General features: G+C 48.2%; 6 protein-coding genes across 6 annotated transcripts; 3 read left to right on the top strand and 3 right to left on the bottom strand.

The window, feature by feature from the left end:
* Positions 1-242: 242 nt before the first annotated feature.
* Positions 243-3,168, bottom strand: VTP21DRAFT_6817 (uncharacterized protein; the record flags this gene model as incomplete). Its single annotated transcript, XM_069397489.1, has 16 exons — positions 243-366; positions 426-563; positions 631-1,061; positions 1,143-1,256; positions 1,319-1,433; positions 1,513-1,631; positions 1,703-1,816; positions 1,882-1,974; positions 2,047-2,115; positions 2,215-2,395; positions 2,474-2,479; positions 2,558-2,567; positions 2,654-2,672; positions 2,741-2,825; positions 2,898-2,967; positions 3,093-3,168. The coding sequence occupies 16 exons, from the start codon at positions 3,166-3,168 to the stop codon at positions 243-245; spliced, it is 1,764 nt and encodes a 587-aa protein (XP_069246633.1).
* A 1,383-nt stretch (positions 3,169-4,551) lies between these two features.
* Positions 4,552-5,907, bottom strand: VTP21DRAFT_6816 (uncharacterized protein; the record flags this gene model as incomplete). Its single annotated transcript, XM_069397488.1, has 2 exons — positions 4,552-5,391; positions 5,482-5,907. 2 exons carry the CDS (start codon positions 5,905-5,907, stop codon positions 4,552-4,554), a joined length of 1,266 nt encoding a protein of 421 aa, XP_069246632.1.
* Positions 5,908-6,482: 575 nt separating this feature from the next.
* Positions 6,483-7,802, bottom strand: VTP21DRAFT_6815 (uncharacterized protein; the record flags this gene model as incomplete). Its single annotated transcript, XM_069397487.1, has 5 exons — positions 6,483-6,494; positions 6,566-6,878; positions 6,949-7,083; positions 7,154-7,608; positions 7,680-7,802. 5 exons carry the CDS (start codon positions 7,800-7,802, stop codon positions 6,483-6,485), a joined length of 1,038 nt encoding a protein of 345 aa, XP_069246631.1.
* Positions 7,803-8,146: 344 nt separating this feature from the next.
* VTP21DRAFT_6814 (uncharacterized protein) lies at positions 8,147-8,819 on the top strand (the record flags this gene model as incomplete). Its single annotated transcript, XM_069397486.1, has 3 exons — positions 8,147-8,207; positions 8,331-8,489; positions 8,563-8,819. The coding sequence occupies 3 exons, from the start codon at positions 8,147-8,149 to the stop codon at positions 8,817-8,819; spliced, it is 477 nt and encodes a 158-aa protein (XP_069246630.1).
* A 562-nt stretch (positions 8,820-9,381) lies between these two features.
* On the top strand, positions 9,382-11,196 carry VTP21DRAFT_6813 (uncharacterized protein; the record flags this gene model as incomplete). The annotated part of the gene is made up of 4 exons (XM_069397485.1): positions 9,382-10,111; positions 10,182-10,386; positions 10,446-10,574; positions 10,656-11,196. The coding sequence occupies 4 exons, from the start codon at positions 9,382-9,384 to the stop codon at positions 11,194-11,196; spliced, it is 1,605 nt and encodes a 534-aa protein (XP_069246629.1).
* Positions 11,197-12,195: 999 nt separating this feature from the next.
* On the top strand, positions 12,196-13,233 carry VTP21DRAFT_6812 (uncharacterized protein; the record flags this gene model as incomplete). The annotated part of the gene is made up of 2 exons (XM_069397484.1): positions 12,196-12,372; positions 12,436-13,233. The coding sequence occupies 2 exons, from the start codon at positions 12,196-12,198 to the stop codon at positions 13,231-13,233; spliced, it is 975 nt and encodes a 324-aa protein (XP_069246628.1).
* Between the last annotated feature and the right edge of the window lie 236 nt (positions 13,234-13,469).

The following is a 13,469-nucleotide window of genomic DNA, read 5'->3' as shown; positions in this document are numbered from 1 at the left end:
ACGGCCAAATGAAAACCGCAGCAAGATATCCCCAAAACCAATTCAATAGCCACATCATCGTCTATATTTCAATCTACAAGTAAATGGAACAGCAATAAATAAGGTGGATACATTAACAGAAAGGAAGAAAAGTGTAAATAATAAATTTAAACAAGAATGGGGGAATCAACAACATTAGGAGGATATAACGAATATTAAATAGGCGCTACAAGAGCAAGAGTTTAGAATCCCTCTCCAACCGTCTAGAATTTCGCCGCTCCATTCCCATGGCGACGCAACATGGGGGACTTTGGCCCATCCGCTTCTCCGTTGGCATCGTCGTCGTCATCAGCAAGAAAATCGGACGTGTCGATGACCAGCTCATCCCTATCCGTGTACCGGGCTGTAAGAGGACTGCAGAGAATATTCCACACAAGTACACTTACATTTCATTGGAATCCTCGTAGTGGTTAGGGGTCCCCTTCACCCGCGAGAAATGCCCACGTGAGCTCCGGTTCTGCCTGCGGAATATCATGAAAATAATGAATCCGATGGCGAAGACGCCAGCGATGCCGGCAAACAGTCTATTGACGCAAGAGCAAAGTTAAGGCTTAAACGGGGTTAACTTCGATTCAACCTCAGCTCACTTACATGTAATTGTCTTCTATCCAGTGTGCCTCCTTATCCATGTTGCCGGCTGCCCCATCCGCCTCGCCCCCACCTAGCGGCTGCCAATTCTTCTTCTCTTCTCCTTCGACCCGGGCGGGCACCCCCAACACCTGCTGCGGGCTTACTCCAATAAACCGATGGACCATATTCAGCATTGCAAGAGGCTGGTCATAGCCGACCATAAAGCCCGCCCCCTCCACAAGCACATAGGTCAAATTCCTCGCACTCCTCCAACTTCCAATCCGCGTCTCATTCACGTACCATGGGCGAGCGGGTGCCTCGTCGGGCAAGCCCACCGCGCCATTGAACTGGAGTTTTGAGATGGCTTTTTCGACTCCGACGTGATTATAGGCTAGTGAAGAGTCGCCGCTATAGAGGAGGACAGGCACCTTAGCGAGGAGGTCGGGAAGAAGCTGGTTCAGAGGGTAAATAAACAAGAGGCATCAATATGGAAGGCCTAAATAGAGCGAGTGATAGGCTTGCACGCTACTTACCTCGATGGAGGGCGGGCTCTGATCGTCAATCAATGCATTGCTGACATGACCATTGCAGAGACTCCATCCCGTATACTGTGAGGGCAAATGGAGTGATTGCATGAACCGAATGTTCTAGGCACAATGGATAGACGGGTTAATATCACTGCAGGCCGGGGAAACAAAAACCCGCATACTCTTAGGATGGTCGTCATATCCTTAGCCTCCTCCGGTCCCCCCAAGGCACACAGGGGATAGGTATCTCGCTGGCGAATATCAAACTGGCTGATGCACTGCATAATATTGTCCTCGCTAGAGCACAAATTGTAAAGTAAGTACCGTAAGTCATCTCAAGACTGGCCTTCGGCTTCCAAGGAAAACGAATACTCACGATGTAACGGAGTGAGACAAAACCAACTGTAAGAGCTGTTCGCATGCGTCATTGCGAATGCGGACGCCCCGCTTCTCCATGTCCTCCTCGCACTTGGTGACGAATTGAGAAGCCCGTTGCTATTCAGAGAAACACATAGTAAGCGACGACTCCAAAAATCCAGTCCCCCGCCCACCCAAATATAATATACCTGTACATCCTCTTCGTCCAACAATCCCTTCTCCATGCTGTAATCGTACAGGGCCCGGTACTGAACCTTTGGATCAAACCATCCATTTCCAATCATGAGCCCCTGGAGGTTATACTACGAGGAGCAAACCTAGGTCGTTATTTTCCTGTGGTGAGCCTACGTATAGCTCCTGCCTTTACCTTTTGACTTTTTGCAGCATTATTCCGCTTTAGCATTTCCTGAGCAAAATGCGGAATGAAAACTCCGGAAAAGCCTCGGCCAACCAGATAGATCTAAGTAGGGAAATCCACGTCCCTTAAATCAATCAACCCCACAAGCAAATGGGATACAGAACTAATACTCACATCGGCCTGTTTGTAAGAGTCAAACGTGTCAAGAAACTTATCGAAGAACGCCATGAAATGCTCTGCCACCTACACACACAGAACAGGGATAACCACATTAGTGCTTTGATGCACATTGCCAGAAACGTAGCTCGAGGCTGGGTGACAATGTCAGAAGAGCCCATTTACCTGGTCCAAACTCCTATCCAAACCGTTTGAAGCGGTGTAGCTGTATCCGGTTCCCAGGGGTTGGTCCACATAGAGCACACTAGCGTATGTGTTCCAGCTGGCGTCATTTTTGTATATACTGCTCTCACTCGATGTCTGGTTGATACGAATGGGGCCATTTTCTAGGAATATATTTTCCACACTATCATAGACAAAAAAAGATCCCAACTTCAATATGGAAATGGAGCGGTGAAGAGAGAGGAGAGTCCAGATTATTCACCTTGAGCTATTATTACGTGGGGAGAAATTCAGTTAGACACGATTTAATATATAGGATCTGAGCAGAAAACAGGTATTAACTTACCACCCAGGACCTAGAGGCATAGAAGAGCAGGCAAAGGTTGAACATCACGTTCTTAGTTAAATTTAAACTTATGTTTTTCAAAACCACTAAACATACCCCCATTGAGAAATATTATCTGAGAAGCGAGAGAGCAATAAGTAAAGAGAGAGAAATTTTATAAAAGGCGGAAAAAGCAATATTTACCAGCTTTTCTCTTGCCACCTGCTCCCTCCGTGGCCACAGCCAGAAGAACATATTAGCGTCTGTTGTTTCATCGAGATTAATAAGTCTAGTTTAAGTTGGCAGAATTAGCCTCATGTCTAATGGGACATGCGCGGAGCATGCTGTCCAGTATAGATACCCGGCAAAATTATGTAAATGGATATCATCTGAGACGTAGGGCAAGTCGGACACAAGATAATCCTTTTGCGCTAGATAAAGCAGAGAAAAGGAAAGCAGCCATTAGTAGCGTGGTCAAGAGGATGGAAGTCCATGGAAGACATGGCACAGAAAAGCGTCCGGATAAGCAGAGGTATCCAAGCAGATAAAGGCTTACTTTTAGACTCGGGTGCTGCACTCGCACCGCAGGCGAGCGTCAGCAGTATTGCGCTCAAACAAAATGATGCCCGCATAAATTGATTTTGGCAACTCTGGTAGGAGGTCACTCTCCGGCGGAAATGGAGACGCTTCTTTAGGCTAATGCTAGAATCGAGAAGGGGAGAGGAGGGAGGGCCGGGCAAATTAGAAGAGGGGCGACGGGCTAGCTCGCAGAGGCAGAAACAAGCTCGGCAAAATAAAATAGCACTCGCTACGAAAGGCTACACTTGAAAACACTGAAGCTATCCTCATTTTTATGGCGATTGCAAAAAGATTAGGGTTCTACAACTCCCAATCGGGGCGGCCAAAGCCACCGCTTTCCCTCTGAACCTGAATTTGTTTATTTTTAACTCGAGATGCGGCAGTAAGGTTCTGAGTACCGCGCAACTTAGCACAGCGAGTTCTTAAAAAGGAGAAAGCTCGGCCTGAACAGTCGATGTAAGCAGTTGGAGAGGGAGGCGCGCGGTGCCAAGCCATAGCCCCTCGTGGCCTCTTGGTTCTCGGCGGAGGGTTCGATTTCAAACTCGCTTTCAACGGGCCCTTCTCAGTCGCTAGGCCACGCTAATTGCTACTCTTCCCGGAGTAGGCAGCGGAAATCCACAAACGCGGCGCTGGCCCAATCCGACCCTTGAAGCTGGATCGAGAGACTCCGAAACGCAATATGGTGGCCGGGTGCTATGAGCCGAAGTGGCCTGCATCCTTTATCAGGGCCCCATGAGAGAGTCTAGGATGGCGACCCGCTGGACAAAAGGCCGGCTCGATTATAGGAATACTTTGAGGGGCAGCTTCTCCCATAATTCGGGTGTCTGCTCCTCTTCTCCTTGAGAGAGGTTTTGGCAAGCTCGGGATGTTCTATTTTTAACCTCTCTAATCTAAGTTAAAAATTACTTTATTACTATTAAGCTAAACATCCCTATACAGTGAGAGCTGGGAGAGAGAGTAAAACGACCCACCATTAATACTCTCGTGGATTCCCATATTTTTTGTGTGTTAAGGCAACTCCCCAATAAAACGCATGGTCCCCTTACCCACTATCGCCTATTTTGTATATACTGGAATTGAAAATGTGATGACTAGCAACTCAAGAGCGCGTGAGCTCGAGAAAGTCCCGGGTGTCCCTCGGTTTATCGAGCATGACTTCGAGTCGGTCACTAGATGAATCATCTTCTGTTGCTATGCACTCACGCTTTGTTTTCTAATCACGGTTACCAAATAGAGGTGTCAATTTCTCATCACCATGTCTTAGAGAATGTGCTTCTGAAAACCATCTAAAACACTACATTTATTTAAAATCTGTTATATGACAGGGCAATGTATAGGAAATAGGCAATTAATTTAACATCAGTAATTTTAGTATTATATGACACAGAAAGGAGGGAGGGAGGGAGAGAGGGGAGGGGGGGAGGGTGAGCATCAAGCTAGAGTAGAGCACTGAAAGCCATCATAAACAGTCCCATGCAAACCGCGGTGGTTACTGAGAGAATGGCCCCCGCCGACCGCTGCCCCGCTCCGCCCTGCCCGCTCCCAACCGGCGGCACTAGCACTCGGTCGATAAAGTGTACCACGCCGTTCGAGGTCAGAACATCGAAACGCACTATGTTGGCGGTGTTGTTTGCCCCGTCCCTTAGCCTCACGTTGCCGTCGTCACGCACCTCCACGGTGATGTTGCCCCCCTGGGAGGTAACGTAGGTGCCGTTCTTCAGCGAGCTCGAGTAGTACGGGAGACGGGCGGTGCTGTTGTGGGGGGAGGAGAGTATGTGGTACTTGAGGATCTGGGTTAGCGTGGCGGTATCGTTCAAGCTGAGCCTCGCGGTGGAGTTGTTGGCCGACGTGGCGTTGCTGGAATGGTTGGCCGCGTGCGTTGCCGCAAACTCGGAGAACGCCTCATCGATGGGCATGAATACGGTTGCGCCCTCCATCCGCTCCACCTCCGCGGTCAGATTCGCGCGGTTCAGCGAGTACCCAATTCCGCTCTCCAGACCAGCCTCCCACACCATGGCAGAGATGTTCTGTGGGATCCACATGACCCTGTCAATGACATGCACCACCCCATTTCTCACCTCCATATCGGCCTTGACGACGTGGGCCGTTCCGAGCCCGTAATTCACCATCAGCGTGCTCGAATTCTTGAGCAGACCCACGACCTGACTGCCGTTGTTGGGGAGACGAACGTACTTTGACGAATTAAGCAGCGTGGGGGGGAAGAGGATGGTGTCATTGAGCGTAGAGGCCTTATAAGTGCCGTTGACAATATGGTACTATGGGAAAAGGGAGAGAGTGGGGGGGAAGGAAAATAGCGTGAGTATGGGTCTTGTGCAGCTTGGAACCACGCTTCAAGTTCTTCCTACCTGCAACAGGGCGGAGATCATCCCTTTGTCTCCCCCCACCACTCGGTAGAGGTGGTCCTGAATCGCGTCGCGGTTCGGGGCAAAGATGGTGAAGTTGCTCCCCGACTGCAGGAAGTCGACGATGGGGGCGTACTCGGATTCCGACAACAACTTGCTCAAGAGAGACGTGCTCTCGCTCTCCTTGAGGGCGTCGAGGACGCTCTTGGCTTGCTGTTGCTGGTCATTCTTTTGGTCTGCTTGTTGGTACTGGTGGTCGAAGGGGGAATCATACAGGTGCTCATAGTGGTGCTCGTATTGGTCGGCGTAATGCTGCTCATAGTCTTGGTCGTAGTCTTCGTCTTGGTCCTCTTGCGAATCCTCCGCGAAAGAGCACACTACGAGGAGCAAGAGGATGAGCACCGCAAAGTATGCCTTCAATCCCTTCATTTGATTCAAGTTAAAAAAAGAAAAGAAAGGCGAAACAAGAGGAGTAAAGACGATAGCAACACGAGAGAAGAACACAAGGTAAAGCAAAGGAAGAAAAGGTCGTGATTTGGGGTGCAAAGCGATTTTTAAAATGTCTTGTCTATTTTTCGAAAATTTCTTTTTTCCATATTAGCAGAGGATCAGCTTCGCATCGATGGCCTCTGCTCGCGCACGGCCCTTCAAATTTTGCGCTCTAACCATTCTACACAGAAAAATATTCCTTGCAGTATGATCATAGTGAATATATAAAAAGACGCAATTAAGAAAAAAAACACATTATAATAAATAAATTAACACAGACGAAGAATTTCAATTTGAAAAAAAAAATTAGTCAATAAAAAGGAGAAAAGAAAAACATATTATATATATGAAAGCACAGAGTGAAGTGAGAACAACAGACAATTAAAGAAAATGAAAAAAAAAAAACAAGCACAGTTAGAAAAGAAAGATAAATAGGTATTTGTTGAATATAAAAATATCCAAGCATGCTCTGAAATATTAGGAAGAGAAAAAAAAAAATCGAATTTGCTCTGAAATTAAGCCCATACCTAAAATCAAGTAAAGTGGGGGTTACTCAAATTGAATCGCTAAGCAGTCAAAGAGGGGGCCTGCTACTTACTCTGAGCACACTGTCCCAACTCCCTGTACACAGCGCCATCCCATCACTCGAAGTCCCAAGACAACTAATTCGATTCTCATGCCCTAGGAGGATCCCCACCCGCTCCCCTTTAATCGTATCCCAAGCATTGCACTCGAAGTTGTCGTAGCCAGCGAATAAAAGTCGGCCGCTTACAGAAAAAGCAATCGACGTTATTCCACATGCGATGCTCTCATGTGTATACTGGTTTAGTTCTCGATCCGCACGGAGGTCAAAGAGGCGGCAGGAGGCATCGTCTGACCCACTCCCGAAGGAATCGCCATTCGGGAAAAATCTATCATTGTAAAATGGGATGGCCTAAGGACGAGTCCAGGTCAAACACGGATTCCGAAAACTTCACTCACTGTACGGCATTGATGTCTGATTCGTGACCGGTAAATGTTTGAACGCACCGCTTTGTGCGCATATCCCACAGCTTAGCACTGGCATCGCAGGCTCCCGACACAAATAGGTTCGGGTTGGTGGGGGAAAGTGAAATACTATATACGGAGGGGGCGGTCAAGTTAAGCAACACCAATAGATTGCAGAGGGTTGCTGTGATTGGGTTACCTCATTACGTCTCCGGAGTGATCTCTAAACTCGTCAATTTTTACGCCCGCGTCAATATCCCATAGCATACATGTCATATCTCCAGATGAGGTTACAATCCGGTGATCATCCAAAAATCGGCAGCAGCTCAAATAGCCGGTATGTGCACACAGTTCTCTGCCCGGCTTGATTTGTTCTCTTGCCGCCCGCAAACTGTAAATCGAGCAAATGTTGTCAAGGCCTCCACTAGCAATCAGCTCGCCCGATGGTGAAAATGCGCACGTCATAACCCATGAGGAGCGAAGCGGGATTGCTTGAAGCTTATGTGTGGAAAACGCATCCCATACGATTAGTTTGCCATCTTGAGAAGCTGAAACTAGGTGGCGGCGATCCATGGCCCAATGCATGGCGTATATTTTAGCAAGGTGGCCACGAAGTGTTCTGCGGGTGCGCATAGTTAATCTAGGAAGCGGATCCTAGAAAATGCACGCCCAGTTAAAACCCATGGAAGGAACAATAATAGTTAAACTCTTCTCGTGTCACTTACAATGTCCTTTGCCATGGACCGCAACGTGGTGTCTGCGAGGGCTTCTTTCTTTTTACGGATCTTTTCTTTGAGAGCCTCGGCCTCATGGCGGGCCATTTGAATTCTTTCTGCAATATCGCCCATGCTCAAATGTGTGGGGGGATGGGGGAGGTTGTATGTGCTTTTCTTTTGTCGGATTTCTTTGCCAATGCGAATGAAAGAAAAAGCGTAGGCAAATAGAGACCGGAGGTGGTTACAGAGTTCGGAACAAAAAAATGGATCTCTGTATCACTTGCTTTTCTCTTCTCGAAAAAAAGAAGTCGCGGCGCAGCAATGCTTTTCCCGTTGTTTACATTAAGCAGTTTTTTGAAATTTTCTGACTTTCTTCCTCATTGCTTTACGGGATAGTGGTTTGCTGTCTTCATCTCCCCTCTTTTCGCATTCCTGCACTTTCTTCTTCATTTCTTAACGAAAACAACACACCGATAATGTCTGACCACGAGCACGATCATGATTTCGAGCAGAGCGGCTCCGGTGCCTCCCAAACCTGTATGTTTTCTTTCTTTTCGTAGTCACCGCTCTTTTGTTTGGGTTTAGAGGGTGGTTTTTTCATATATCCTCAAAAAACCAGGTCGGGATAATCCTTTACTGATATCGTGATGCCATAACTAGTTCCCATGCAATGCTCTGCCCTCCGCAAGAACGGTTACGTGGTGATCAAGGGCCGCCCGTGCAAGATCGTGGACATGTCTACCTCCAAGACCGGCAAGCACGGACACGCCAAAGTTCACTTGGTCGCTATTGACATCTTCACCTCCAAGAAGCTTGAAGGTGAGTGGCTAATGCCGATATGGCTCAGAGCATTTTTAATTTATTCACTCTAATGCCTTGCACCGTTAAATAGATATCTCCCCCTCCACCCACAACATGGACGTTCCCGTGGTCAACCGCAATGAATACTCTCTTATCGACATCGACGACGGCTTTCTGTCCCTCATGGACAACGATGGTACCACCAAGGATGATGTGCGCCTTCCCGAAGGAGAACTTGGCGAGAAGCTCCAGGCTGATTTCGATGACGGCAAGGACCTCGTTGTCTCTGTGCTCACTGCAATGGGAGAAGAGGCTGTGGCTTCCTACAAAGAAGCCCCCAAGAATTAAACCTTTTCTTGTTTATAAATAAACACTTAATAACATAAACGAACGCTTGGTTTCTTTTTGTGTATGGGAAGAGATCTTTTATTCCTTGCTTTCTTTTCATGGGATTACGGTGAACTTTGCTTTGTGGCAATACCTGGTCTCATCCACCAAACAGCACCCTTCATCAAATATCAAAATTGGAGATCATGGTGCTTTTGATTTCGTTTCAATACCATCAATGAAAAAAAAAGCAATTTAGTGGCTTGGGTTTTTCGACAAAGGTCTTTTTTTCCCTCTTGTAAGCGACTTTTTGTGGTGTAGTACGTTATTCTTAGGTTGATTAGCTCCTTAGCCCATTTTTTTCAGATTATATATTCATTTCTCCTTCATTTCGCGTTGATTCTTTCGCTTCTATCTCTCATTATTTAATTCAAGGATCTGATCGCCCTTTCTGGCTTATTCTTTGCAAGTCACATCTATTTTAATCGTTATAGGGCCAGTCATCAGTCACAGTCATCTCGCCGCCTTCTTAAAATTCTACCGTCGATCCATCGTCAAGACCGCAGAGGGCGGATGATCCAGCATGGAAATGGCGATCACTCGTAGTAAATCTAGCAGTAGCTCTATACGAACGCGAGCGCCTGCTTCGCCTACCCCCAATTCTACTAGCTCCTCCAATTCTTCCACCATCACAACCACCAATAACAAGGTAGCTTCCTCATCTAGACTTGCCTACTCTCCATCACCTCCACCCTCAACCGTCATGGCCACTCCTGAGCCCTCCCGTGGGCTGGTTAAACCTCTCGAGACCGCGTTTATGTCGACCGGCCTATTGTCCAAACGTACTCGGCTCAAAAATATGAGCACCCGTGAGTTCCACAAGCCTATGCCGGATACACCCTGCAAGCGCCCTCCACTAAACACTGCCGGGATAATCACAAGTGCCCCCCATGCTTTTAATCTTGCATTCTCCCCAACCTCCACAGGAAATTCATTTTCTCCCACTACTCCAATAGCGGGTGCTTCCACGGATCTCTCCTCCCTATCCCCCTCGTCCTCCTCAGTGGATGGTTCTCCGCTCTCCCTGGGAGCCAACCGGAAGCACAAAGGAACTTTTCCGGAGCCGAAACGACCCAAGAAACCTCATTTGGCCGCAGAGAGCCCAAGCCCACTCTCCCCCTCCCCTGCCCAAGTCTTATTTCTAGATAACACCCCCACGCAACAGATGTCACACGGTGGATTCCTCACCGTATATCCCCACTTTTTGAGGCGAGAGTACTTTAGAGAGCGGTGGAGAAACCGACATTTCGATAGTAATATCCTCTGTGTACAAGCGGATTTTTTAGTATCGCTTTAATGTTTATTTTTTTTTTGCGTCGTTAGCATCCCTTTTCATGCGCGATCCTTCATACGACTCCCAGACCAACGAGACCGGCGCGTGTCCAGATTATTTTGAAACACAATTTAACATCATTGCCCGGCTTGGCCATGGCGAATTTTCGGAAGCTTTCAAGGTGCAAGAGAAATCGACAGGACGGTTGTTTGCCGTGAAAAAGACAAAATACCCGTTTATTGGAACAAAGGACCGGTAAATTTCCCTTTGCTCTCTCTTTGGCATTTCCAGTCACTCTAATCTGCTCTGTTTAGACTCTCCCGGCTTGAGGAGGTGGATATCCTATGGTCCCTGGGCCGCCATGCACACGTTATCGAATTGGTGGATGCTTGGGAGCAGTTTGGGCATTTGTATCTGCAAATGGAATTGTGCGAAAACGGAAGGTTAGTTAGCACCCCATCGTCACCTCTTACCTACGCCGTAACCAACTTCATGTGTTGTTTTTTCTTCTTTTGCTTCTCCAGCTTGGACACCTATTTGGAGCAGTATGGGGGCCGAATAGAGGAAATACGAATATGGCAGATCCTGGGGGATCTTGCCATGGGGCTTGCCCACATCCACGACTCACATGTGCTCCATCTTGATCTGAAGCCTTCCAATGTCTTGATTTCCAACGCGGGCACATTACGCATAGGTGACTTTGGAATGGCCACTCGATGGCCCGTGACAACGGAAATTGAACGTGAAGGTGACCGCGAGTACATGGCACCCGAGATCTTGAGTGGCCAGTACGACAAGCCTGCTGATGTTTTTAGTCTAGGCCTAATCATGTTGGAGGTTGCTGCCGATATCGTGCTGCCCGATCATGGGCCAGAATGGCAAAAGCTTCGACAAGGCGATTTCTCTGGTGTGGCGTTCCCGATGATGTCCAACGGCAAAATCCTCTTTGAGCTGATTCAGCAGATGCTGAATCCTGAGCCTGGGCTGCGGCCCAGCGTTGGAGAAATTCTAAAGCACCCTTTATTAGTCGAGGCCATGGGGGCAGAACTGCTGCAGAGCGGATGAGCCTATGAGAAAGGAAGGAGGAGGGGGAGGGGGGTCTGCATTTTGGATGTGCAGTTTGTATGTGCTTATTTTGTGCGCGTTTTCGTTTTTCTCTATCTTTTCTTATCTAACCCATATGCCTGCTTGATCTTATTTTTTTTTTCATTGGCCTTCTATTTTCTTTTTCTTTTTCCTTTTCCGCTTCCTCTCCCTTTTTCTTTATTTGATCCCAACGATGCCTATAGCACAATTTGTGGAAATCCTTTATAGTTTGCGGAAGCAGTGGATAATCATCCATTGATTCTTTTTGTTTTTTTATGGAAATTTTCACCGAGTACTTAGAAGAAAGTTTTTTTTATGGTTTTCTTTTGATATTGTTCTTGTTTCTGTTGCTATTTCTGTTTCCATTGCTTTACTTTTTCTCTATTCTCTATCTCTTCTCTCTTTCTTCTCTCTCTCTCTCTCCCCACCCAAGTATTCCTCCATTGTGTAATTTTACCTTGTTCTCTTCCCTTTGTTATGCCCTATAACAATATATTCAACTTTGTGTCCTTGTTCTCCGCGCACGAAGTCTTGGTGGAGCAATCCGAGTCCATTTCCAGGGTCGGCTGCGCAAATAGGTTTGCGAAAGACGGTTCCGAGAACATTCGCCCCGCAAACACGGCCATTTCCTATTACTCATGCGAAAAGCCAGGCCACCCCTAACTATATATATACAAACCAAATTGGCCCCACCGGAGCGCATACCTGCGTACCACTCTCCTATTTTATTGTGCTGACACGTGTCGGTTACCCTCCGCGCTACAATGACACCTTCTGCAATTAACTCTAACTTGAAAATAGAGTTGAGGAATCGAACACACTCAATGCCTCCCGCCCTCCTTTGTGCTTTATTTATTTATTTGCCTCCTCTTTCTTGTGAGATTGTCGAATTCGCTCCTTACCCATCCTCTCATTGCTGTAGTCGCCATTCGCCTCCTCCTCTTTAGTTTACCCTCACTCCCACATTAGAGCTCTAGGATGGCGACGCGAGCGGACTACTCGCTGAATGCCCCTCCAGCATTGCGCCGTGGTAGCAGTGGCTGCGGGATGAAGGATGCGGGATGGCTGCTGAAGCTCAGTAGGCATTCGTTCAAGATATGGCACCGGCGCTGGTTCGTCCTCGACGGCTATGAGCTCAAATACTACAAAAATAAGGTACCCCATCTTTGCTTTCCCCCTCCCACCGCATCCCCCCTCATCCTCTCATGCCCATGCTAGTACGATATCCGCCCGACCGGCACCATCGACTTGACTCGGTATTGTACCGTCACCGCAGCTCCGTCCTCGCGCTCCCCCTCGCCGACCTGTTCTCTGCAAAATTCTCACGTGAAATCCTCGGACACGTTACACACTTTCCAACTCCACCCTAAGAATAGCGACGAGCGCACCTACGTTTTCAAGGCCCGCACGGAAGCAGAGCGCGACGGATGGGTTGCGTGCCTACGGCCGCGCCTGGAGAGAAACATCGTGGACGTGGTGTTGGACAGATTGAACCTGTCGAGCGCCTCCCTTGTGGGGGGATGGGGATCCGATAGCACGGGGTGGAGGAGAGGAAGCAGCGCGGGGAGCGAGACCAGTTTGAGCGCGACCTCGCTGAGCTCTGTTCCAGAGCGAGCGCGCGACGACGCGGGCGAGAACATGGTCGCCGATAAACATGGCGACCACGAACGGCGCACCAGAGTTGCCATCGAGAAGCCCATCATGCCCGTGGAAAGCCCCCAATACCGCTCGCTGAGCAAGGACGGCGCAAGCTTTGGGACATCTTCGCTTAGCGAAAGACGGAACATCCACCTGACTTTGTCGCCGCAGCAACAGCGCCCTCCGCCGGAGATAGGGCCGCTGGGCGAGATGGAAGGCGAGCTGGAGGACCGGGAGAGACAGTCGGTGACCACGCCGAGAGTGTTTGTGCAGGCAAGCACGCCCACCGAGGAGACCACACCCACATATACCCATTCTAGAGCAGGTAGAACACGTAAATTATCTCTGGCAAGCATCTTTGGAAAAAATTCGCACTAGACAACCCCCCCCCCCGCCTCCCCTTAATTCTTCTTATCCATGTAAGTACGTGTAATCCTATAATACCACATACCACTTCCAGTCCGCTCTTTTCCTTTCTATTCTGTTACCATGTGCTATCCACCTCTACTATACTCTTATTTCTACTCCATCAAGTCTTTAATTGGGATTGCTTATCGGGGTTGCTTTTTGGGATTACTTATCGGGATTAGTTTGTGCTGATGTTCACAAAAAAT

Source organism: Calcarisporiella thermophila (assembly GCF_041956535.1).
Source record: "Calcarisporiella thermophila strain CBS 279.70 unplaced genomic scaffold VTP21scaffold_29, whole genome shotgun sequence".
NCBI classification, from domain to species: Eukaryota; Fungi; Calcarisporiellomycota; class Calcarisporiellomycetes; order Calcarisporiellales; family Calcarisporiellaceae; genus Calcarisporiella; species Calcarisporiella thermophila.
Note: the sequence above shows the minus strand (reverse complement) of the source record. Positions and strands in the feature narration are given on the sequence as shown.